This window comes from Gobius niger, assembly GCF_951799975.1.
Source record: "Gobius niger genome assembly, chromosome: 17".
NCBI classification, from domain to species: Eukaryota; Metazoa; Chordata; class Actinopteri; order Gobiiformes; family Gobiidae; genus Gobius; species Gobius niger.
In genome coordinates, this window is record NC_136868.1 from 23,613,635 (window position 1) to 23,638,393 (window position 24,759).

A 24,759-nucleotide genomic window follows, 5' to 3' on the forward strand; every position below is an offset into this window, starting at 1 on the left:
GAATAATAAATGATGGATGGTTCCATACGATGTCTTGCACTGCGAGTATTTCCTGCTTCATATACTGTACCTGACCTTAACTTGAATGTTGCTCTTTTTCTTTGGTTGTATCTGATTACCGGTCATTGTGTGTGAACCATGCACTTATCAGCTCCAGTCTAGCTGACAACCTCGACTGACTTATTGTAAGCGCCTAAACTTGCAATCCCCAAGTTCTACACAGCACCCTGCCTATACTGCCAGTTGGTGCTGATTGGCTTACATGTTGTAAGGTCATGTGAATGAATGAAGCGTAAAACATTGTCTTGAACATGTTTGATCAACTACCTCTGCTCCAAACCTCAAGACGAATGGAACTCAGCTGTCAAACCCAAATCGTCTTCGATTCGGGAAATAAAAATCCCATTACATTTTTCCATAGACTTTTAAAAAAGGCATGACAGAACTAATCAGCTACAGTAAAAAGATCCAATACTTGTATACAATGCAGTAAAACTTTCTGTTTATAATGTGCAGATACAGTTTTCAGATCCTGAGTTGCCATGTAGATGATATATTTATATAGGAACAATTAGGAAATTTACCTGAGAACAGAACAGGACTCTGGCTCATACGTATAAACCTTCCATCCTCCGTGTATAATGACAAATGAAGCACTTTTCTTTTCTTTTTATAGGACAGCAGCACTTTCTTTGACATGATAGTAAATTATGCTGTCAGTATACACAGACCTATTTCTGTTTAAATCAGCCAAGCGTTTTTCTGAGCATCTTTAAGCATCCTGGGCATTTGGGAGGTCTTTCGCTCATCACCACGGCTCCTCCCTGGGGAGAGTGTAGACTTACCTCCTGGGTGTTGTGCCCCAGATTAGCTGTCAGGCTCTCACTTGAAAGCCAGCAGCACCCCTCGGCTGAGCTCGGGACCTGCTGAGATTAGGGCGTATTTCCAGTTGAGTGATGGTGGAGGATTATCATGGAGCCCGTTGATGGACTGCTCAGCCGATGGGAGCACCACTCACACACCTGGACCTGTGCTTTTGTGTGATGAGACCTCACTCTCTTCTACCCTTGTGGGGTTACGCACGATGTGTTGACATGATATGGACATGATTGATAAAACATTTACTAATAAACCACTAATGTAATATTTATGATCCCAAGTGTAAACGGCAGCACATTAAGATGTCATTGACGTATACATGTTCCGTCCCATTTAACATTCTCGCAACAGTAAATAGTAGGTTCAGTGTCTTGCCTAAGGAAAAGTGAATGGGAGGAGCAGGATTAAAGTAACATTTTTTTGCTTGAGGGAACAATTATTTACAACTATTTCATGGATAACATTGTATACAATTAGAGCATTCATCATCTAATCCGAAGGTTGATTGTTCAAGTGCTTTCTGCCATATTCTTGGGCAAGGCAGTGAGTAAATTAGACGGTCCACTGTCCAGATGCTCTTAATGGATGAGGCCAGAAAATATTTCAAATCAGAGATCAATGACGGTGCTGAGACCGATTGGATATTCATGTAAAATACAGGAATTTTAACTTTGTGTACCAAGACAGTGGCTCGGACGCCAGTCGCCAACGCACACAGAAAGGTATAATTTAGCAATTCTTTTATCTCTTGCCTTTTTGCGTATGAATGCATGTATGTATGTTCTGTAACATGCTCCGTCCCGAACAAATAAAGAATAATCCCGGTGTTTCTCAGCACAGAACCATCTTTTACATCTTATTCCAGAAATATATCAACTTACTCAAAAAGTAGAATTTTGGAACAGATTGTCAGATGTTGAATTCTTGTTGATTTGACTCAGAAGTTTTGTGTATTCTAGCTTTCCCTGATCATTCTTTTCAATTGTAAGCTTTAAGAAGACTGAAGGGTGTTTAACCTTTCACCCCTGCAGACAGGAAGCGGTTGACACCAGGCTCACAGCTCAGCATTGTGGCTCTCCTCAAGTGGAAATACCTGTCATCACGTGTGTGTGCTAGGACTCTAGCTGACTCAGGCCTTAGTGGTGTCAAGTTTACTCTTTTAGTAGTAAGTAAAAATCATGCGTTTTAGAGTGCGTGTGTTTAAACAGGGGTGTGGAAGTGCGACTGGTTGGAGTGTATCCCCGGGCTGTGTACTAATATATGTGTAATTCATCACGATCGCTGTCAGGCCGTGTGTCTGACATGAGCCCATTTATCTCCGCAGCCCCTCGGGAGGCTGCTGGGGGGTCATGGTGCAGGTGTGCCTCACATGTGGTGCAAGTCTGTGCCTCTCCGTGAACACATTTGTGCACTTGTCTGTTTATCCCAGCCTTGTCTCTGAGAAATGATCCACCTCAGAGAATGATGATGCCTCCAATATATTAACATGAGTACAAATTCCCACACAAATTTGTTTTGTGCACATACAAGTGTTTATACTTCTTTCTAATTAGGTCGACCACAATCTCTTCATGAGCCAACATGAAGCTAATTCCTTTAATTGGGTGTGATTCTAGCAAATGACATATTCACCGGCATGCTTGAAGCTACTGTCTCTTCTTTTTGCGTGGCACAAAGACCCAATATGTTTTCGATGTTTTGTGCTGAATACGTGCGGTTTCGAAGCTTTGTTGGCGGTTGTGACCAAACGGCTGCAGCTTTTTCCACTGTAAAGCAGTTGCATAGCTGTCAATCACACGTCTGTCTCCTGATTCGTCCCTGCCAGCTGAGGTTTGGCTCCGAGCACATGAGCCAAGGTGTGTCACTGGGTACGATTGCCCTAATGGTTTGATTGCTCCTGGTTGCTATAGGGAACAAACAACAATCAGTGCATCACTCCGGTAGAATTTGATGAGAAATTCCTCTTGCACAATGGACCAAGAGATGAATTATTGCGCTGCATCGTTATTCATTATGTGCAGTGATCTTCAGATAATGGGGTGTGTTGCAGCAGCGAGGTGGGAAATGGGATTATACTGACATACTTCTGTAAAATGTCAGTGATGTGGCCATTGTGTGCTGCATGATAAACTGTATCGCAGTGGAGCATGACCTTTTGTAGCATGACAGTGCTCCGTGTAACCTAATCCGTGTTTATTTCCGTTCAGTGCTGTTTATACAAATAGCTTTATGTGATAACGAACAGTAGCAGTGTGGATTTTGACTTCTTTTGTTCAAATGTTAAGCCCTCAGGTGTCGCCGCATTGTTGTCCTGTGACGAAACAGTTTCCATTTCTAAAACATGAATTACATGTTATTGTGTGAGAGAACATTACTGCATGTTTATCAGATTTTTTTCCAAGAGAGAAATTCAAATTCTGCATTTTAAATTGATTTGTGAAGACCCACAAATTGGGATCTTTGTGAAGACCCACAAATTGGGATCTTTGTGAAGACCCACAAATTGTCCCTGAAGGATGCATTTGTACTAGTGTCTGTACACATGCAGGTACATGCTTGCATGCTCGGAGTGAAGCGCCGAAGCCTGTCATAGTTCCAGGTTCACTCGTCGCTGGAGGCCAAAGCGCCGAGTTGAGTGACAGCAGAGGTTTTGTCCGAGCAGAGTGGGAGGCGGAGTCGTGATGAATGGGAAGTCTCAGTCATTCATTATCTGTGCGTCCTCTCTGCGCTCACATCACTTCTGCGCAAAGACTTTCTCTCGCCTTTGAATCTGTTGTCAGTGACATCACAACTGGTTGTTTCACTTATCCCGTTTGAGCGTATTTTTCTTTTTTATTATTACCAAGTTGCGTTACTCTATTCAGTTGAAATAAATGGCTTTCGGTAAATGCGTCCTTCAAAATCAGTGCTTAATATGAATTGATATTTAAAATGCTCAAAGCAATGAAACCAAAAATGATGAGCGAACGCACATGAACCTTATAATGTCAAATGTCAACCAAAAATCTCTCTTTGTAGAATGATTTATTCCTTTACAGGTTGTCACAACTGTTGTTTTTATTTTTATGTTGAAAATTAAATTCCACATCATCCATCTGACTGTCAGTAGATTGGAATGGTGGACCATCAATCTTTATATCAGGGCTTGATTGACGTGAAGGAATCACCTGCAGTTTCCCATAAAAAGCAGTGAGGGAAATGTAAATGAGTTCTCTTTGATTTTGTCACGTACCAGCATTCCTTCAGACATGCTGTGAGCAATGGAGGCTCACCCTTTTGTCTTAAACATGCAGGCCTAGCCCCATGTTGAAAAGTGAAACATGTTACTGATTCAGTGATTAAAGCTATTTTAAGGTCACCCTGCAGACTGAGCTGTCATACCAGTTTGAGTTCCATCAGTGCAGGATCCCATAGCTCCCACGTTCGGCCTATAACACACCTCAGTATGTGCCTGATGCACGTCGTCTGTGTGTGACATTATTACGTATTTCCCCTAGATCCAGATAGCTGTCATTCCATCACTTTGGGGCAGGTAACGAACTCACAGTTCACTAAGCCACATGCCGTCATACGTCACTGACCTGGACGTCACTGCTGTACGAGCTGAAACAAAGGCGCCAGTGATGGATGGGAGAGCCGTGGCACTGTTTTGGTAACCGTTTACAACTGTTGGCAAGGACTTTACAGCACCTGTTGATGCAATTGACGAACCTAGTCTGACTGATCAGGTTACTAAATAATGTTTTGTATTGTTAAGCTTTGTGGAACATCGAGATATGATCAGTGAGGGATTAAAAACACATTCCTTGTGGCTTTCAATGAGTCCTGGTTCAGTTATAGGCAGGTGCACGAAATCTCAAATAGATTTATATCTCACTTATTAAATGATTTTATGTCTTCATCAACAGGATCAGTGTTGTCAAATAATGCACGCAGATTTTTGGAGATGTAATTGATAAATGGCATCAGCGTGTAGGATAGTTACATGTCTGGCATAGATGGAGAAAGTGAAAATGTCATCATCTTTCAGACCTACTGCTGTTTATTACAACTGTCTATACGAGAAGAGGCTGGATTAATGAGAAGCAATTTATATTATATTACGTAACATGTTGTGCCTTTTGTCCTGGGGCAGACTGTTCTTAACCTTAATTGCAATAACAAGCTCATACACATTACCTTTCAAAATTGGGGGAGTTTGTCATTACAAAATAAAGCATAGGTTCATGATAATAGTATTTAACTTACTATTTGTCATACTTTGTCACTCACAGCAATGGTAGCAATATTTCTGTGAATGCTGTCAAAGCAAATTCTTTGCTTTGTCATATTTATGCCACATAACAATGGAAGGTTTTAAAGCAGTACTAAGTAACTCTTGCCCCTAGAGGCCATAAGCGCCACTGCAGGTGTCGTAGCATGTTGTTGTTTTTACTCATTGATTGTCCGTGAGAGTAAATATTACGCTGACAGAAAAGACAAAGGGAGTAAGGGATATAGTACATCCAATTACACAATGGAGATATTTTTTTCACTCAAACTTTGCCCGTTAGCCTTTTAGCTTCTTCTACATGATTCCATTAATGGCCTTCGACCCGGTGCAGTGCCAGAGACACTGGGGGGAGATGAAAGAGCCCCCAATCATCCCATTAACACTTGTATTACCCCCAGAGGGACTATGAAAAGGATTTATTAAGTTAAAGAAGTTACTTAGTACTGCTTTAATGAGAGGGGAAATCATTGTTTTCATCGTTCCTTTGTCTGTTATGTAAAAGCATGTGACCGTAAGGAAGGTGCACATCCCTTGTTCAATAGAATGCATCTTTAATAAATTGTCTTGAATATTATAATTTGAACCATTTCTAAAGTGGGTGTGGTGTAATATTCTCTAATAAAGAAGCGGAGGTGGTGTAGGATTTTATTTCACGGCACTAAGCCAGTCCAGACATCATAAATCCAATCCCAAGTTGCTCGTAGCACTGTTCCTTTACACAGAGAAGTTCTACTTAGCTTGCTCGCGTTGGACAACTATATATTTGATTTGACATTAGATAGGCTCGTTCCATTTTTCATTATACAGCACTACGTCACTGCGACGTATTTTAAAAATACACTGACATAACAGAAAAAACTCTGTCATGTCACATTATGGAAAAAATATTTCCGTTTTGCAATGAGAAAAGCAGGCATAGTCCCTACTTGCAAATAAATGTGTTGTTGACATTATGACCTCTGGCCGCCACTAACTCATACACTTTGGCTTCACCTCAATGAAGACTTTAACAGTTGACTAATTTTGTTACTGCTATCAATAAATCGCGCAATCATTTGGACACAGTGTTTTAGAAACAACAGGGTGGATTTCCATGGTAACGTTAAATTTCTAGCATTTCAACATGTTTACCAATCATCTTTCTCTTTCTCTTTTTGTTTTAAGGATACAATTGACACGTCGTTTTAAGAAAGAGGGCTCGTCAATGAACCCGCCATCTGAGAATATCATTGTCAATCGCGGCACCATTCGTTCACATGGTGTCGATCTGTCTTGTCTGAAAATTACATACCTGTCAAGTGCATTATGGGAGAGATGGGAAAAGCATGACTAGGAATCATGAAATGAGTTTAATGATAGGCTTAGACCGCTCTATCCTCACCTGCAATTCTACTGTGTGCCTTTCAAGTTCACAAGTTGAGGTCGTCTGGAGGGCACGGTGTACTCATAAACTTTGACTAATAGTATTTATAGTACAGTACAACTACAAACATGATAACAGTATACAGGTGAAACTTGGAAAAGTTCATTTATTTTTGTAATTCAACATAAAATGTTAAACTTGTATGTGATATAGATTTTGATGATTATGGCTTACAGTCCATTTGTAAAATATTCAAATTTTATGAGATTTTTAATATGGGGTTTTTACAAGCTGCGCCCTAATAATTATAACAAATAAAGGCGATACATATCTCACTTTGCATGTAATGAGTCTATCATATATTAGTTTCACAGTTTAGGTTGAATAACAGAAATGAATGCACTCCGAGTTTCACCTGTATAACTTTAAGTGTTTGTTTGTAGCAATTTTAGTTGACATTTTTATGGTTATGTTCTTCTATAACGGCCATTTGTCAGGCCAGAGTCTGAGTGGCATTCTGTCTTTGTGACTGACAGAGTCTTACCTGGCTAAAGATTTGCACACAATAGAGGGCAGTGACACATGTGCTTAACCTGTTATTACAGTCATTGAAACCTGTCCTTAATATCAACTGAATCGTTCAGATCTTTGACTGTGTCTCGTGGAGGTGTAGGCTTCTACCTTTGCTGCTACAGCTGCCCTGAGGCAGGCTGACATAGATAGCCATACTATGCAAACAGTGAGTTGCCATGTCCGTCATGTCTTGTGATGATTTTTAGAAGACAATTTAGGGATAAGGTGGGAGTTTACAAACTCTATAAAAAAATTAAAAAAAAAGCATAGTAATACAGGTGAAACTCGGAAATTTAGAATATCGTTTAAAAGTTCCTTTATTCCTGTAATTCAACTCAAAATGTAACACCAATATATAATATAGACTCATGACATACAAAGTTACATAATGTCAAGCCTTTATTTGTTATAATTTTGATGATTATGGCTTACAGTCCATTTTCAAAATATTCTAATTTTCTGAGATTTCTAATTTGGGGTTTTTACAAGCTGAGCCATAATAATCAAAATTATAGCAAATAAAGATCACACATATCTCACTGCATGTAATGAGTCCATCTTATCAGTTTCACAGCTCAAGCCGTACATAAACCAATGCACTTTTTAACGATATTCTAATTTAAGTTTCACCTGTAAGGGTAGAGTGGCCAAACTATTTACTCAAGTAAGAGTCACGTTACTTTGAAATAATTTGTAAAAAGTAGTGACCCAAAACCGTGACCCCGAAACCGTGACCAAAAAGTACTTGGAGAAAAAGTTAATGGAGTTCTGTGAGTAACTCTTTGAGTGAAAAAGTCTGATTTATTTTCAATGGCGCCATAAATTGTGTGAAACAAAACAGAAAATCATGTGGAAATTGTGATATTTACAAAGAAAATGGCATAAAAATGCAGAAAAACTGAATAATTTGGGAGAAAGAACAAGGTGCATGAGACAATCCACATCTATTTTTAGATATATTTATAATTTTACTCAAGTAGAAGTAAAAGTAACATATGATAAAACTACTCTACAAAGTACAATTTCTTGAAAAAGTTACTCACTTCAGCAAATGTAACTTCCTGCCTCTGGCAATAAGTTAAGCAATTAGTAAAATCACTATAAATCTGTTCGTTTCAAGCACAAATTGACATGATTAGACTGGATAAGATATCGGCCCACTAAATACTGCACTTGAACCTCACAGAGGAGATTTCTCTGAGGGTCGTAGACTGTGGTATTTACTGTCATTTGTCAGCTCTTCACTTAAATCTCCTCTTGGACAGTCCTGAGCCCCGTCTGCCTGCGCGGGATAGGAATGAGCTGCTATTATTATCCTGCTTTATGTCTCTGGCAGTGGGCTGGTGTCAGCAAGAGGCCGGCAGTGTGCGCTCGAGGATCCCTGGCTCTGTGGAGGTGCTTCATCTCAGCTTTAGACCGCTATATGAACCGCAACGGCTTGGAATGAAAAGTGCTGAGTTTGCTACGAAGCCGATTCCTTTGGGTGGGGTCACTACACTTTGCACTCTGCAAAAAATCGAAGAATCTGTTCTCTGACTTTATTATCATGTTAACATCGTCCTTGGATTCACACTGGGAAGTCAATTACTGCTTTATTCCTCTCTCGCAACAGTAGTTAGCGCCAACATCTGTGATCGATTTGAGCGAACCGCGCGCCAGAAATTAGCAAGTGTTTCAAAAAAGCAGCATGTGTCTGTGTTTTCGGATTCTTCAGATTCCTCCTAGCACAAGCCGATAAGGGGACTCTGAGGTAAGCGGGGCTCCAGTTTGCGCCGTTGATGGATCGAGGTGAATGTTTGAACACCAGACAGACATAAAGGAGCAAATGGCTTTTTATGAGCGCCGTGATTTATCCGTCGAACAAGCTTTGTTGAGCTGCGCCGCGCTGGATTTACGACCCCTGACAAATGAAACGGCCCTATCAGCGCAGCGGTACAGGGAGAAGTCTGGCAGAGGCACCCGGGACTTTTGCACAAAGGGAGCTTGAAATATTAGCGTTATTTTAAAAGGTTTCCGTACATTACAGAGAATTGAGTGTCCCGCTTAGAGATGGTTGACTCTAAGGCCGTTCACATTCCCTTACCTGGAAATGTAGGCCAGAGCGGTCATAGGGAGCTTCTTGGGAGGAGAATGATGGAGGGTTATAGCAAATGTGTCTCGGGCTATTATAGCTGTCAAACTGTTTAAATCTATAAACTTTCTGGACCAAAAATGTGACAAGGTTCAAGTGGTTGAAAAATATTGATTTGGTTGCTCCATATTGATTCAGAAGTGCCTTAGTAATCGGCACTTCCTGCAAGTGATTCACTGTTTGAGAAGTTCGTGGTACTCTATGTCTTTAATGCTTTCAAATGCATTATGTCTAAAACTCACTGCACCCATATTCTCGTCATCAAAATGCACCGTCTACTATTGAGTTTGAGGTGTAATTATGGGGCCATTATAAGTTGTGCTCTTTAAAAATCCGACCCCATCTTTAACTTGGATGCCTGTCTGTCTGTATCCATGATTGTCTGACAGCACTCGGAAGCAGTAATTAAACGGACACAAAATGTTCTGTACCAGTGGATAGTGCGCTGTGAACGCCGAGTGCACATGTGGGTGCGGTTTTCTGAAGTATAGGAGCAGTGATTTAATGGGCTGCTCTGCTGTCAACTTTGTGTGTACTACACTTGTTTAACTGTGTGTCATTTGTAGCATTACCACAATTATAGAGTTGTAAAGCCTTAGGTGAAGCTTGAACGCACCACAGAGCTATCACTTCTAGTTATTTCATTTAAGAGAACACTAAAATATTAAAGGCCTTGCATCTGATTATTCTTCTAGTAGAATTGAATTTGTTTTGTTCCTCAGTATATTGTGTCAGCAAACATTTTTGTAGCCATCTTGTAGCTAGTGTTATTTACATGACTATGATAGTACTTTGTGATAAACTGGAAATGCATTATATATATATATATATATATATATATATATATATATATATATATATATATATATATTTGAATTCATGCAGTTCTTATATTTGAAGAGTTTAGTGGTACTAGGCTAGTGCATGTCTATGGTAACTAGTAGCCTGCATTACAAACAGTCTGATCCAAGCACAGTGCACCTGAAGCAAATCACTTATAACACCAGACTGAATAATTTATGAAATATAGCCATTTTGCATTTAAAATAACTTATATTTAAGCTTCCTGGTTGTAAGCTACGCAACAGTGGAGTGATCCGCTTGGTTACCGGATCTACAGTAGTTTGTTTACCTGCGGCCGGCATTACTACACGTGGAATTCACAAAGGAGCTTTCTACAAATCAGATATATCAACGTTTGGAGGACGACCCCATGATTTTGAAGAGGTTTTTAATGCAGGCTACTAGTTACCATTGACATGCGCTAGCCTAGCACTAGCCTAGCACCACTAAACTCTTCAAATTGCTGCATGACTGCATGAATTCAAAAATATATATATCTCCAGAAATCAACAACACAAATCAATAACTAGGAAATGAAATCATGAAATATCCCTTTAATTTCAGAGCATGTTTGTAAAGGTCAACTTTTGCTTTTTGATTGATCTTAAAGCGCTCAGTTTTGAAAAATCTGCTTTAAGTGATCTGTTACTCAGCCCTTTACCTCCCAGTCACCTGATATCCTTAACCCTCTAAAATCCGAGCTCTTGTGACCGAATGATGTGCACAACACAATGCCACAAGGAACCCGCAGTGGTTCACATGTTTTTTACCCATGTCCACCTCTTTGTGCAGATGTCCCCGGAGATCACACAAGTGTCCGTCAAACAAAGCAGCCGAGTTCGAGAAAACGGATGCCACTCCCTCGCCACGCGTGAACTGATGTGAATTTAGGTGACAGGAGGCTGTAACCCTAAGAAAGGAGCTGCAAGGGAACTTAGAGCAGGGAGCACTGAAAAATGGGATTGACCCTTGACTTTCACAGTTAGTAATGTGATCCTGGTATCTCTATTGTGGAAGGGAAACGCTGTGGAGGAGGTCACCGGGAGAACGGGAAGGTAGCCTCGCTGGACTGCTGATTAGAACTTCCTGTGGTCAGTCGCCCAGGTTTGCAACGTGAACAGATGACTGGAATTGTATTAGATGTTTCAAAATTCTGCCGAAATACTATTATTAACACCCTACTCTTTCTTCAATCAATCAATTCCTTTTCCCATTTAGATTGTCTATTAAGTTCCTCTTCAGAAGACGAGCTAGTAAATTCTTTGAAGATTCTACTTTTAAGTTCTTTTTCATTTGTGCAGTATAAATATTAATACATTCCTTCTTGATCAAATAACATCCACTAAACTAAACATTATTGTTTCAGTAGAGTTCATTGACAAAAATAAGTAATAATTGGAATCTACACATGGCAATGTATCGTCAGAGGCAAAGTCCGTACCAAAAATATACTGTGGACCTGATGCGTCACAACTGCCCTATCCAGATTTTAAAAGCATTTTTTCTCTATCCATTAACAAAAGGCCTTGTTAATTTTACTTACTGTAAATAGTCCTGGCGGGGCATCTGCCGTTTTTTCCTCGCTTTGTCATTTTTTGGAAACACCTGGGTGGACTTGTCTGAGTGGTGCAGTTGACTCTGTGTTCCTGCTGATTTATTGTTAAATTGAGCTCACTCGTTAGACTTAGCTGTAATTGAGTCCATAAAAACACGTGGCTGCCTGCCAAAAACTCTGGGTTGTGTAACGCCACATGCTGCCATACCTGAGATATTAAACCGCTGGCTCCTTTGTGTTGTCACAGGGTGCTTCGCAATGAAAGAGGAGCTGTGAGCATTTCTGACCTGAGCTGCAGTTTTTATCCACTGCTGCAGGAGAAAGAGGAGAGAGATTGTGGATTGTATGTGTCTGGCAGTCTGGTATTTCCTGAAGGAGTTTCCTCCTACCGTCAGAGCGGAACCACCCTGGGCCCCTCAGCAGTCCAACCCACGGTCTGACCCGGTACTGCTCCCTGAGAGGAACATAGACATGGCTGCAGGCTGCAAGACACAGTCAAGAGGCAGTATAAAGACGCATTGATAAAACAGTGACAGGCGGTGCTGCATAGGTGGTTATTAAGCCTGGAACACACTACAAGAAGGTGGTGCCTCGACTTTTGCTCTAGGCTTTTGGCACCTATCCAGTATTGACTGTTGTACCGTGTATTGAATGTACTTTGTCTCTATTTGGCCTGGGATGCCGGCACAGTGATGGATAGGTAGATCTTCTGTAGCGCATTGCCATAACTCTCTTGGCCATGTCTGCAATGTAGATACAGCGCAAAGAATTGTGGGATAGAAATTCCTGCGCAATCAGCCAACCTTTAGTTAGTGCAGAGAGAAATCTGCCAGACAGGGAGGAGAGAAGCGAGGGTCATATATAGCGGGGGGGAGTGTTGTTGACAGGGTGCGCGAGAAAAGGGTGAGTTATGTCAGTTTGTGTCTTTGCCCCCTAATCCCAGCTGGGCTTCATTACCCATAATTCTGTGCTGAACAGGGAACACGGCGGCCGGGCTGTCAGAGGCTGAGGGGTGCTTTAGGAGACAAAGGGGAGGATCTGGGCCGGGGTTCAGACCGAGGCCCTCGCCGTGAACTCAGCTGTGCTCCCCTCAACTGCTGCAGCATCAGATTTATAAATGGAGTCGTTTAGTGTTTTGACAGTAGAAGATGTTTTATAATGGTTTGGGGAATGGAAATTCAGACACCTTAAACATCCATCAGTTTTAGTCAGCGTCACAGGACTCAGCCCTCTGTGTGTGGACCACACATCCCATCAGACCTCACTCACTCTGACTCATTAGCAATACAGATTAAGAGACTTGCTCTCGATATCACAGGCCTAAAATATTGTTGATTGTTCAATATATGTATAAAAACATATATAACACATATAAAAACATTATAGCAGCCATGTTTCTTTATATTGGCCTAGCTTTTATTGTTTTTATGTGACACACTTTACACTTTTGATTAGGAGTTCTGAGTTTTGAAATGATTCTAATTTTTACCGGGCAAAATAGTGTATGATGGATTTTATTTTCAACATTGAAAACTCAATTTTAAATTAGATGGTGTTTCATAGGCTAATACGTAGAGACAGTAATACTTGACAATTATGTGTGACTGATGACCAACTTTCTCTTTAACACTAGTTGTTATTATATGAGCAACAATCTGAGCCCGGGCCAAAACGACTCCAGTGACAGGAAAGGCAGGAAGGAAGGGGAAAGGAGGAAAGTGAGTGAGGGATGGAAGAGGGCTTGGGCTGAGATTTTGCACTCCCTGTCTCCAAATGTGTGTGTGCGTTTGAGGGAATAAATCAGCCCCGTCAGTCCTTATGCAAGTGTGTGTGTGCGTGTGTGTTTGTGTGTGTGTGTGTGCGTGTGCGTGTGTGTGCATGTGTGTGTATGTGTGTGTATGTGTGTCTCGCAGGGCCGGTGTTTCCTGCAGTGTAATTCGAGTCTCTGTCGGAATGTGTGAACCGCATCCGACTCCACTCAGCTCAAGCCCCCGACTCACTCAATATCCCACTGTAAACAAGCCCGCTCTGCCAGGGATTCTGCTACGGGACAGGTATATAGAGCCTACCACTATGCGCACCCCTCCACACACCCCAAAAAATCAAACACAAGACAGGAAGCGCTTCAAAATAAAACACATGCACAGTGTTCATACCTCTCTATTTGTTCTTAATTATGTAGAAGTTTGATTGTGACAATGCTGATTACATTTTTAGTTCTTTAATAAAAGAGTCCACACTGGTTCATGTAGACCAGTGGTTCTCAACTCAATTCACGATTATCAAAATTATTGCAAAAAATATTGAGAATTCCCCAAATCCACCTAACTCTACATATCTATATATTATCCAGAATCAAGAATTTTATCAATTGAAAAGAAATGTGTGTAATTGCAGTATCAGTATGAATAAAAGACTTTCTGAAGCCACTGTACAGTCAGCAGAAGTGCTGCGATGCTGACGGGTGGTCGACGTATAGTCCCGCACCACTCCCTCCTCTCTGTTTAAAGTTTGGACTGCAGGGGTTAATTGTACGCTGACCTGCCTAATGTCTCTCCCCGGCTGGTTATCTTGATTGGGTAATTAATTCTAGCCCTGCTCTTGCCCTAGTCTTCACACACTCATATGTCACTTCTTCTCTACAAGGCTGTTGAACTCGGGAGCCCCCACGTTCCCGTAACCCTAAAGCCGCCCTGTCACATTACTTCTCCCCGCCGTTTATCATCCAGGCATTAGGGCTCACTTGTTGCTTGTAAATCCATTATCAAAATAACTTCTGGATTTTAATGTGCGGCTAAATTTAGAGACTGCAAATACTGCTTTGTAGTTTATAATACTGCGTTGCTAAGCTTGTTAATCACCTTTATCACCACTACAGTAGTAGCACTTGTAATTCATTAATTTCCACAATACTACACTTTTGGAATATGAAGGCAGATTATAAAGTTTTGGCGCATGCTCAGTGTGCTCGGCCCATTCTGAGCGACACACTGCTGGCTGTTTTCCTGCAGACCTTATCGGCTCTATCAGCTGCTACAGACAGGAGAAAGAGTGGTGCAAGAGCGCGCGATGGAGGAGTGACTTTTGACTCTCCCTGTTTGGGCACGATGAGAACGGCAGATTATTGGGCTGATAACAGCAGGAATGTTGCTCTCAGAGGAAACAGCCATGCAAAGGAGATGTTGCCTATAGTTGGCTGGCTCTTGTCCTTTGTGTCATCTAACCCTAAACACATCCCTCCCTCACCAGCGGGACAGTTAAAAAGTGTGAAAGCGTGATGCATGCTAGTTTTACCTGACCATGTATTTGTTCAGTTTTAAAGTGTATAGACATTTTAAGCCCTGACTATTGGCACTACCTGAATATCACAATACACATTAACATTAATTCAAAGTAACTTTCTGAACCTGAACTTTTCAGGATCAAAATCAGAATAGTATTTATTGCCATTGTTTGAGAACAGGTTCACAAACTCCAAATATTTCATATAACACAGAATTTAGCTAAAAAAAATAAGCTATAAAATCTTGAAAACTATAAGGCTATAAGGGCATGCATAAAGAAGGTTAAAATAAATACATAAAAAGTTGAATATGACAAAGACAACAGTGGGATTGTATTCACAGATGTGCAGGTGAACATAGTGATAGCAGCGTATCGAAGTGTGGACATACCACGTAGTGCAGTAGAGCAGTTCAAATGGCTGGAACAGGTTATTCCGTTCATGAGTCTAATATAGAGTTATTGGATCTTGTTATCTTATTATCAGAGTGGCTCTACATTAGTCTAATGTGCCGCCACAGCTTTGCTCATACAAGGGAAATCTAGAATAAATGTATAGGTCGTCTCACTTTTCTTTTCTTTTTTGCAGATAAGTATTTTGTTGAGCATGAGCAGTGACTGAGGACAAAGATGTGCGTAGATCAGTCAGGATGAAAAAGACGCTAAAGGGACAGGAGACTAATAAATAGTGTGTGAGGCAGGAGTCCATTTGGATCCACCTCAGCTAACCCCAATCCCACAGAGAGCAGAGCCAGAGGAACATTAGAGTTTATATATCACCTCTGCCTCTACAGCCCTCACCTCACTATAGTTTTCTAATATTAGTTGTGTTGTAAGTTTAATTGTTTGTGTCTGTTTTGTTTTAAGAAGAACTCACCTTTTTTATGCATAGAAAGGCAGCTTTCAATGAGAGAATGAGTTCCTCAAGGCTCTGCTTCCCCCCACTTGTGTTGTATTTACTAAACCCGTAATTGTACCAATAATACTGGTATAATTTATCCATTCACTGCAGTTAATCCCAAACTTTTTTCTTGAAGCCCTCGCTGCTCGTACTGAAGACGGATCAGTTCCCCCTGTCTAAAACCTGCAGCCCCCCAAATGCATTTAAAGTAAACATAACATAATGTGTTTGATGCACATGTAGTCATTTCTTAGTCACGTGATGATTTGTTACCATTTAATTTGCTTAAATAATGTCTCTGACCAGACAGTGCTCTGGGCCCTGCCGAAGTTGAAAATCCAAACCAGAGAGGCAGCAGTAACCGGTCTAGATTTATTGAGCAAACAGACGTTCACAGTCAGTCAGCGAGGCATTGTAATGGACACTCATCATCTCCCATAAACTGTCCTTTGACAAAGTCCATAGACTGTTTTCATATGATATATGACATGTACAATAAACATTCAATACCATTAGCACCACTAGTGAGATAGTCACATATTGGCACATATTATAATGGTATAAGAAAGATGCAAAGCATTATACATCTACGTGATCTTATCCCAGTATTAGTTCATGACACATGGCCTAATTTTCTTTAGCTTACAAGAAAACATAGTTGCTATTAAACATAAGTAAAACAAATGAAAGTAAGTCTCCAATTTCCATAGCCCTTCTTCAATATATATACCTTTTGTGCACTCACTCTTATGTGGCAATTTTCTTGAATGGACATATTCTTTCTTTCTTTTGTTCTTTCTTTTGAAATGTATTAAGGTTCCTTAATACATTTCCAAACAGTTTTTTATTGTGTTTTTCTTAAAATTATTGCGTAATGTATAGTTCTGAAACTTAATTGTGCAAATTTGAAGTTCGAAGAACGTTAGAGTTATTTATGGTATTTTCATTGTACAAACTGACTTTCTGCTGATTCTGGCTCCATTTTTACTAAATGATAAAGAATGCTAAATGTTTACAGAAGCTAGATTGTGTGCGACTTTGATGTTGACAGAAATATAAGACACATCACGGCTCATAGAAATTCTCACATTCTTTCTCACTCAAAGCCAAGAGCTTAGTTTTACTCCATCTAAATGATAGTAGACACACACTAACAGACTAAACACACATGGCTTGTGATCAGCTTTGGTTTAACCCCCGTCACCTGAGCCTCGCCGCATGATGGCCCCTCCTGAAACTTCTCACTTTGGTGCCTTAATGCTGACTGTACAGATTCTGAACAGTTTCCTGTGTGCACTCATAATGCAATGCAAGGATGGAAATAGTGTGTGGCTGCAGTTGCCGGTTTAATGTTTAGGTCTCAGCCAGAAACAAAAGAACCAATCAGACAGCTTTATTGACATGAATGAATATATTATGCTTGAGCGGATTAGAAGAGCTTTAGGGACGTCTTCCCCCGGAGCCTGGACATTGTGGTATGGGAGACTGGACCGAAGCCAGGTGATGCAGAGGTGGCGATGCGGACGTGGCGGAGCTGGTTTCAATGTGAGATCCTGTGAGATGATTGGCTGCGCTGAAGGTGGAGGTGAGACTGATGATGAGGCGATGGTTGGATGGTGGTGGGTGGTGCTGAATATGCGTCTCCCAGCTTGAACTTAAATGCATAGAGCTGCATCCTTGTAAAGCATAAAACTAAATGTTCGGAGGCTGCTGTCAGAAAATGCACGTTTCTTCCATTGTGTTGCAAATTCATCACCAAATTGTAATCTCACAATATCACAGAATTACTCAAACAAAGATGATATAGTGGCATATTTTAATCCATTTCCAAACGTACATCCCCACACTGTAATAGATTTTTCAAAACTTGCCTAATCAAGGACTATTTCTTATCTCTTCAATACAAAAAAACACCATCACTATTTATGAAGTCTCATTTCCACCGAGACTTCATGAATTCCCAGGCTAATATTGGAACATTATTCCATGTTGCAATCATTTCCAAATTATAGACACTTCATTCTGTTCTCTGGCTCACAATACGCACTGAAACACAACGCTGGATCAGTTAAGCCTCATAAATTGACGGCTATCTTGACACTAAGTGGCTCACATGTACACAGCTCTCTGGTCTCTCTGTGCTGCCGGAGCCTCTGGGCACTTGACTCTTTCGCGCTCACATCCCGCTCCTCCGTAGTGTTTGGAGTGTGTGTGGAGTGTGTCCTCAAATGGGTAAATATTTATCACTGTGCTCCCCCAGGAATTTTAATGAGCGCTGATGGAGAGTAATCAACGCAGACGGCCAGAGAGAGACAGCAGAGGATGGTTGTGGTTTGTTACAAAGATGTAGCGCTTTTTCTTTTTTCGTTTTCTTTTTTGTAGAGGGCGCAATTTTATGCAGTTGTGTCCTGATACCATAATATAATGAGTCTGGAGAATGTTATTTGGTACTTTCACATGTCAAAGTGAAAGCTAAAATGCCCAGTTTGCCAGCTCCATCCCTGTGCAGCCAAATACACTCAATAAACACATTTTTAGTCTTAATCTTTTGCACACAAATACATACACCCACATACATATACATACCTGGATACATATAATTAGATGCAATCATTTTACCAGATGGATGTCAAGGAGGAAATAAAATGGTCATCATAACATCTGCATATTGGATTGCATCCTTATTTTCATTACTTTATGTGGTCATTTTAAGGTGGCGATCTTCCTCAAATGTAAGACCCATGTGCGCTGTCTTCAGGGTGACAGGGCCACCCCATAGAGGTCACTTAGCACATTGTGTGAGGGCCAAGCCGCATGGGGAGCCAGGAAAGGAAACCTGAGCTATAACTCTCGCTGTGTTTTCCGTGGACCACATACTGGACCTGACCTTTGAACTCTCACTGAAAGGGGCTAATACTGACGTGTATCCCTCAAGACTTTACCATTTCTGTGAAATGAAGACCTAAACCTCTGCACTATTGCAGACACAGCGTACTCCACAGTCAGCCCTGGATTCTTTTTTGCCAGTACAGTACGGAAGAATTAAACGGGTCCAGTGAATCAGGAAAGATGTGATTTAAATGTGCTAATAACATTATCCTGGTGAAGAAATACAGCCAAGGGAAGATTGAGACATTTAGCGCTTGACATGCAAGCAATCTAATTTACTTATATCTGTAAATAGTGTACAAATGGGCTGAAGCGGGCATAAATGTATCATCGATAGTAATTCAATAATAGTAATAAAAGTACGCATTTCAAAGCATTTACGTAAACTTGTGTTGATAAAATCTTTGCTGTGGTAGTGATTACCGTCGTCTTTCGTTCTACAAGGCCTTGACCAATGACAGATTTATAATTTGCGCTCTGATTGTCAGACCGGTTTCCCCGTTTACCCCAGCATTTATCTCCGCACAGATCACTCTCTCACTCTCACACACCTGGATGCACCCGCCCCCTCCTCCTCCTCCTCCTCCTCCTGCCACTCTGACGTCAACGCACGGACGCCTTTTTTTTTCTCCATTGTGTCCTCATCATGCGACTCCATCCCGGGTATAAAAAGCTTGGGATCCCAGGCAAGGGCTTCCATTTAAACCCCCAGCGAGGTCAAAGCTCACTGCGTTTCGGTCTGGCCTGGAACATCTGGGGACAAAGAGACCCCGAGCTCTCACAGCCTTTTTGTTCCTTTTTCATCTTACGTCCACTTTGAAGTCCCTCTTATGTCCACCACTGTACGAATGCCAGAGATGCTACTAACTGGACTCCTAAAACCACATCACAAAGGCTCCCAGCATGCATCTCTGCTTTCTTGGGAACATTCGAGATTCCAGAAATGGAAGAAAAATAAATGTGTTTTTTTTTTTTTTTTTGAGGGTGGGGGGGGGGGACAGTTTTCCAGTCTTGATATTGAGGTGCTTTTTACACCTGAATTTCGCTCCGTGTGGGTCAATCCCAGCGTGCGTTCTGATTTATTGATACGTCTTTGCGGCGATACCAGAATTCCTTTGCGTCAAATGCCTGCGTAGAGTGCCTTTTACAGCCTGCGCGCTTTATGGAGCGTGATCGCACTCTATTTATCTCTGGCTTGTGCATTTGCAAGGATTATTTTTATGGTTTCTCGTTTTTATTAGGGTGCGGGTGTTGGAGAGAAAGGGCTGACAGGAGGAGCACGAAAGGCCTGCGGAGTGTGCCAGGTTTATGATGAACGGGATTAATATTAGGGATCTTTGTGTTTGGGAGTTCTTGACCTTAAAGACATTCTGCATAACATTTTTTCAGCCTGTAAATGGAATAAAATATGCATATTGATCTTAACCTGGGGGCTTATTGATGAAAGATACCTTAAAAAAAAACATACTAGCATTTACTGGTGGTGACCTTCCCTCTCGTGAGACCTTGGAACATCACCAAAGTGTTCCCATAAACATGATCCTGCTTTGCTTTTGACCTCAGGTGGCCACAAATAAGGTTTGAATGCAGTAGGGTCCTCGAATTGTTTTGATGTGACTTTTCAAAAATTGCATTGCCAAGAGTTACCTGAGCATGAGGAGTTTTACTGCAGTTTTATTGCTCTTCTGACAGCCATATTTAACCTAGAATGCTAGAATTTGGGCCACTGTGGCAAGACAGAGCTGACATCTGTCACGGGCAGGTTGATAGTTTAAATCCCAATTTGAATTTCAAAATACGTCCTGGAAGGAAAATGTAACTTTTGTTTGCCCTCTGAATTTGTGTACCAAATACAGAGTCAAGGGGCATTACCGGTGGCACAAACCAGATTGCCCTGCCTTCATGTGTCTTCAAGCATGATGTTTTATCGATGTGCGTTGTTTTTATTAGGTGCATCTCAAAGCAATACTACATAACATTTTCACTCATTAAATTAGTACAAGCATTTACTTCATCACAGACAGGTATTTATATTGGCAATGAGTATTTCTGTTTTCCTTTTACTGCATGTCACACCAAACAGGAGATCTGTACTTGAGGCCCTATTTCTGTATGTCTGTGCCGATTGCTGATCATCTGACGCTTATATGGCACCACTCTCCATATTGGTTGTATTTTGAGTTGTCCGCAGTGTGGCTTTAACCTTAGCTGAGTTTGACATTGTTGATTTAGTTTGCACCGTCACTGCATGTTGCATATACCCAGACACAGGCCGAGCGCCGTATTAAACAGGATGTGCCAAAACGTTGGGTTCAGTTCCAAATCGGATCCATATGAAGATTATATTGTTCCCCCATCTGTTAGCAGTTCATGTTGAATTACATGCTACATGCTCTGTTTGGGGTGAGTTCACTTGTCCGCGCCGCGCTCTCGTTAGCAGCCCGTATTCCAGTGAGCGGCGGCGGTCGACTCAGGGATTTGTGAGGGCGCGAGTGTCTGTCACCTGCACAAAGCCCGGGTGAGAGAAGCCAGGCTTTGGGATTAACTTCCTGCTGGATGAGCGGTGCGCTGGTGTGCTGAGACGTTATGGCACGGCAGAGTCGGGTTTCAGCAGATGCCGGGCTTCCAGTCTGAGCTGGATTTTTACAGAGCAGCGATGATGACGGATGTGTTCATGTGGATTGAAGGTGATATGAGGCTTTAGATAACGGTTATAACTTTATTGTTATGTGTAAAACCACTCTTCATATACTGTGCCATGTGGGTGTGCAGAGAAGAGTTAACATGAGTTTTAATGAGATCAAGGCTTCATAAACAAATGTTTATCAATATACATGTCATGTGAAATTAGAATAACTTTAACAATCAATGCTTTGGACAATGCACAACTGTTTTAATATTAACAGATCTAGCATCGTTTTAGATTCAGGTGTGCTCATTAAAGGAACTATACAGAGTTTAAAAATGTTAAAAAATTAAGTCTTTTCCTCCCCTTACATGTTCCAAAAATGTCCTAATGTGTAGAATGAGCCCAGACCTGTTCACCACAACTGCCTCTAAAATCCTGCACTGTCACACAAAAGTGTGTTAATTCGGTCCGAACTGCTGTCATGCACAAGTTTAATATAGAAGGTGCAGTTACATGTATGACCTGAGGTGGCAGTAGTGAGTATAAAATGGCTAACTTGCATCTAGCCCCTTTAAGTATTAATAAGCATTAGTAATCATTTTAGGGTGAGGGTTAGGTTAAGCGTTATGAATAAGCGTATTATTAATGGCCTATTAGTATGTTAACAGATAAAAGTATAATAAGCAGTGTATTAGTATTCTACAAGCATATTATTAATGCTTATTAATACCTTATTAACACTTAACAAGCACACCTTAATATAAAGGGTGACCACAGCTCTTTTTCATTTGGTTTACTTTTACTTTTGTTTATTGTGTTTTATCCAATGTATCAACTTTTATCCATGTACTCGTCCTCAAGTTTCTTTTCACAATGCCTTATCTGCTGGCCTTCATCCAACATTTACAGCCCATTTATTTCCCCAGATTCCTCAACTCAGATACCAAAAAGATCCGCATTTCATCAAATCTGCCCTCTTGGTGTAAGGTAACCAATCACAAAGCTGCATCAAGACCATGTGACTTTTCCCTCATCACATCTCTCCAAATATGAGCAGTCAAAGCAGTTTCGTGACAAGGCTCTGCTCTCAGCCCACTTCAGATGAACACTCTCCATTACCAGCTCCAATCAATATAATTATGAAGCAAGTGGATTATTTCATGTAATTGTGGAGTCAGTCTCCCTGTAATAATTGCATTCAGCCCCATGATGAATTCTCTCATTGCTTTGGATAATTAGTCTGCAAATGTTTCCAGTTATGGGCTACGGGGAGCCAAAAATGGATTGGTGTAATAAAGAGCTTCTCACATGCAAAAGCGCTCTTTTATCCCATGGGCTAAAAATGAAATTTCATCTTCACCCCTGACTGACCTGGTTTTTTAGGCCAGGCCAAAGATGTGAGCGGTAGAACTGGGCCTGTACTTGTCGGCTGGCGACGCGTGTGTTCAGTGTTCTTGACTTGCCTTTTGTGTGGAATCCATAGTGTGTGATTAGGGCTGAGATGTGGGTCCCTGCGCACTAAAAGCCCCTGCTATGCCACTGCAGCTTCCGAGCGTTCCTCTGTAATAAGATCACGAAGAAAAGACATTTTCAAGAGGCGCCGTGTCAGATGGAAACGCAGCGCTTGATCCTCCTAGCATGGACGCTATTCTCACCGTATAGATTCGCAGTAATGTGTTTTTAGATGTGTTTTAAGGCGCCCATGTGGATTGGCTACATTGAAAAATAGATGTATTCTCAAATATTTTGTAAAAGAAGTTAAAGAACGTAAAATATTAAAATGTCACGCATTTGCTAATTAGTATCGTACATTTTTTCTTATTCTTTTCTTATTTCTTAATCCCCAAATACATCATCATAATATTCGTTCATCCCTCTTGAAGGGAGATTTCAGGTCAGTCCGGTTTTCTTGCATGCTGGCGTGAACCGTGGAAGATTTTTATCAAACTTTCTTTCAAGTTTTGATCACGAAGTTTGTTTTTTCTTTCTCTCTGCTTTGATAGCGAAAGCAACGTGAGGCCAAACTCAGGTCTGTGTTGTTTACTCACCAGACACACGTGCGCATTACGAGAGTACAATTAAATACATACCGGCTTTGAAAAGTGTAGCCTTCTGTTTTTTTGTTTTTTTTTCGAGTACAGCTTTCTGACTCTTTGGTGGTCCTCAGCCGGGTCTCTCTGGATGTTGAACTCGGAGTAAAACTCTACAGGAGGCGAAACGAGTGAGGGGCTGGGGGGAGGAGGGGTCGCACCACCAGAGTCCCACAATTCATCATGCTCCGGCAGCGGTCGGGGCCGTCTGAACGCATCGGTGCAAGGGGGGGGGGGCGGACGGCGGGAGGTTTGACGGGAGGCGGGAGGGGGGGCTCGGCGGATTGATGGCCAGTGAGACTCGATGACCTCGCTTTCTCCCCCCAAGAGACAAGATATGTGCGCGGCTAAATTTTTTTTGCGAAATGTCTTTAGCGCGACACCTCGGGACTGACAGATCTTAATTCTGTTGTTTTATACTGATGGTTCTTTTCTTTTGATATTTGTGTGCAGGACTTTCTTCAAGGGGACAGCTCCAAAGCGTACCAGTCGTTCGGTTGGAAGCCACGGGTAACATTTGCGGTATGTACTGGTTTGCACATCCTTGGTAGCACTCTCAGAAAGCATTGCTATGAAAGCCAAGGTACGAAATGTTATTCTCATTTATAGCAACGCTGTCAAGAGTTTATCGCTTCTTCTTTGTGACAACGCAAAACCTGACAGCCACATTTGAGGCAAAGTGTAGTGTTTGTTTACGCAGGTGGCTCAGAATGCTTGTACTTACACAGAAGTAGTGAAAGTTGGCAGTAGTTCGACTGTTGCCTCACCCTCTCCGTCTGAATCTGCTCTGAAAATGCACTCCATTTGATGTTCCTCCTTTTGCATGATCTCTTTCTTTCGGCTGTGACATTATCTGATTGAAGTTTCACCAAACTACGTTCTTGTTTAATATCCTGATGATCGAGCGTGTATATATATATTTACTTTTCTTAAGCTTTGAAAATGTTTTTTGTTCATTTCCATTTCAAACATGCCGTAAATATGACAACACCAGCACCTTTGCATACAAAAAATCTAGCTGCTTATTACGCCTTCCCTTTTTTATTGGTGTTATTTATTTTGTTTGAAACGTACTCATTATAAATCAATAAATCAATGATCGATGGTTAGATATGTGATTCAATCTTTTAAGGATAAAGTTGTTTCATTTTTCTTAAGTACATGATTTTCAAATTAATATCAATACATTTTTTATTAATAAATAGCGAAACAATAAGCAAAATCGTAGTTGTTTCTCATTGCGCTACAGTGCTGCATCTACAGGTGCTCGTCATATAATTAGAATATCATAAAAAAGTCAATTTACTTCTGTTATTCAACTTAAAATGTGAAACTAATTTATGACATTATG

At 41.1% G+C, this 24,759-nt stretch overlaps 1 protein-coding gene across 1 annotated transcript in view; it reads left to right on the plus strand.

Annotated features, from left to right (window-relative positions):
• gmds (GDP-mannose 4,6-dehydratase) overlaps positions 1 to 24,759 on the plus strand; it is a 119,585-nt gene that overhangs the window by 94,071 nt on the left and 755 nt on the right. The window contains exon 10 of the mRNA XM_079575070.1: positions 23,862 to 23,930. Within this exon, the coding sequence (XP_079431196.1) occupies positions 23,862 to 23,930 (69 nt within the window). The remainder of the gene's footprint in view (positions 1 to 23,861; positions 23,931 to 24,759) is intronic.